This window comes from Charadrius vociferus, unplaced genomic scaffold, assembly GCF_000708025.1.
Source record: "Charadrius vociferus isolate BGI_N301 unplaced genomic scaffold, ASM70802v2 scaffold698, whole genome shotgun sequence".
NCBI classification, from domain to species: Eukaryota; Metazoa; Chordata; class Aves; order Charadriiformes; family Charadriidae; genus Charadrius; species Charadrius vociferus.
The window spans coordinates 282,392-284,723 of NW_009649598.1; the positions used below are offsets into that span (position 1 = coordinate 282,392).

At 60.4% G+C, this 2,332-nt stretch overlaps 1 protein-coding gene across 1 annotated transcript; it reads right to left on the reverse strand.

The window, feature by feature from the left end:
* Positions 1–257: 257 nt before the first annotated feature.
* S100A16 (S100 calcium binding protein A16) lies at positions 258–692 on the reverse strand. The gene is made up of 2 exons (XM_009890430.1): positions 537–692; positions 258–422 (listed from the first exon to the last, which is right to left on the reverse strand). The coding sequence occupies exons 1-2, from the start codon at positions 690–692 to the stop codon at positions 258–260; spliced, it is 321 nt and encodes a 106-aa protein (XP_009888732.1).
* Between the last annotated feature and the right edge of the window lie 1,640 nt (positions 693–2,332).

Sequence of the window (2,332 nt, forward strand, 5' to 3'; positions counted from 1 at the left end):
AGGAGGAGCCCCCCTCCTTGAGGCTGTGACAGCCTCGCACACCCCCCTTCTCAACTCCCACCCATGGGGTCTTCCCGCCCCGATCGCACCCTGGCATGGCTCGGTCGGCAAAGCCGTGGGAGACCGGGGTGCCCCGGGGCAATTTGGGGCTCGGCAGCGGGAGAGGGGAGAAGCGGGAGAGCCATGGAGAAGCAGGGGTTGGACCCGGGGAAGAGGGGTGGGGGGCGCTGAGCCCGAGGAGGGGCCGACGCCAGCAGCTACTTGGTGTGCTTGATGCTCAGCTCCTGCTGGCGGATGATTTGGGCGATGGGGCTGGCGATGCCGCCTATCAAGGTCCAGTACTCCTCGAAGCTGATGCGCCCATCTTTGTTCTCGTCCAGGTCACAGATGAGCTTGTCGGCCGCCCGGCGGTTCCCGGTGTCCTGGGTGAGAGATAGCGGAGCCGTTCACGCCGGGGAAAGCGGGGTGGAGGGTTGGATGGGGGGGACACCCCATGAAGCGTGAGGTCCCCCGGCCCCGCGCGTCCCCCGCCTCACCGTCAGCATGTGGTTGAGCTCGCAGCTCAGCATCTTGCGGAAATCCTTCTTGCTGATGCGCCGCGGCTTCTTGCAGCAGCAGCGGCGGCTGGAGTACTTGTCAAAGTTGTTCACCAGCACCTGGACGGCCCATTCCAGCTCCGTGCACTCCGCCATCGCTGCCTGCGGTCACCTGCGGGGATGGGGGTGAGGGATGGGAGCCGTGGGATGCCCCCCCGCTCCATGTGCCCATGCTCGAGGACAAGGGGTGGAAGGGCATGAGGCGCACCATCATGGTGCCATCACTCAAGGCATGCATGGGGGTCTCCGCTGCCGCCAACCCCGGGGTGACCGCAAGTCCCCAGAAAGGCAAAAAAAACATCCCCCGAGGAAAAGTAAAAGGCCAGCAGGGTGCTGGTCTCCCCACATCGTTGCTCGTACAGGATCACCCAAAAAAAAAAAAAAAGGGGGGAAGCAACTGAAAGCACTAAGAAAATCTCTATGTAAGATTTTAGTAAATTTGTATGTATGGGACCTGCATCACTGTTACTGAAATGAATAGATAATTTGATGCTGAATTTCTTACAGATTTTTTTAAAAAATAATGTTATTCACATGCTGATCACACGATTTACTAGGAAATTCTTTGAAATTCCATTCTGTATTCAAACGCTAGATGATTTAAATATGAAGAAGACACAACATGTTGCTAATCCACATTAAAGTGGATGCATATTTAAGCCCTATGTTTGCTATGAAACCACAAGAGGTGCCGGCTCCGGGAACACCCCGACGGGGCAGGTCTGGACCTGCCCGAGCCCCCCCAGGAGCCCAGGGCGAGCATCCCCCATACCCCAGTGTCCGATCCTGCCTGCCCGCTTGATTTCTTGGGTCCCCCTCTTCAATCCACAGTCCCGAGGCTGCCCCAAGCCAGGAAGCTCCTTCCTATGGATGGACCCAACAGGATGGTCCCCGTCACGGGGTCCAGCGTCCGCATCCCGGGCAGGATGCAGGCAGGCAGGGACGGAAAAGGCGTCACCTTGTCCGGCCATAGCTCTTTCCTGTCCCATCGGGGCAAGCTGGGGGCACGTTGCTCCCCATCATTTCACTGGAGCCGTGCTGCTTTACTCCGGCGACCCTCACAGCAGCGGCAGCCGCATGGGAAGCCAATAAGGCGGCATGCGTTGAGCCCAGAAGGGTGTCCCAGAACTGTCCCCGACTCTGGGGATGTCATCCAGGGGGGTGTCTGCAGCCCGGCTGCTCCCTGGGAGCAGGACCTACCCCAGCACCCCAAATTTGGCTCTCGTCCCCTCTCTCTTTGCACCAATCTGCCCCAATTCAGCCCAAGGATGAGGACGGCGGCATGTCGGGGCGGTGACAAGAGACACAAGTTCGTCCCTGCGTGCCTCGGCATGGCTGGGTCCCCTCCCAAGCCATCCTTGTCCTCCTGGGAGCCTCCGCTGTGCCGTGGTGCCGCGGCTCAGGGCCACCCAATGCCAGGACCATCCCTGGCTTGCAGGATGGTGGGCACCAGGATGGCTTTCGAACTGTCCCAGCACAGGTAGGGGATCCTCTGTGAGCTACAGCGCCAGCACGGCACGGCGAGAGCCACTCACCGGACACCTCCGGCACCATCTTTCCTCATCCTGGCTCATTAATTGCCCAAAAAAAGGGTGCAAAAGCCCCCACAGCACACCCGCCCTCTGCACCCGCTGGGGTCCCCGCATGCAGACCCCACGCCGGCATCGCCGGTCCCCCACCACCAGCGCCCACCCTGTCCTTGGGGCATCACAGCTGCTGCTTGGCTGCTGACTCAC

What these genes read in the sequence shown, in the direction of transcription:
- S100A16 (XM_009890430.1), bottom strand. Translation starts at nt 692, where the DNA reads ATGGCGGAGTGCACGGAGCTGGAATGGGCCGTCCAGGTGCTGGTGAAC. An exon ending in AGCTCAACCACATGCTGACG is followed by an intron (nt 423 to 536) that starts GTGAGGCGGGGG and finishes TCTCTCACCCAG; the next exon opens with GACACCGGGAACCGCCGGGC.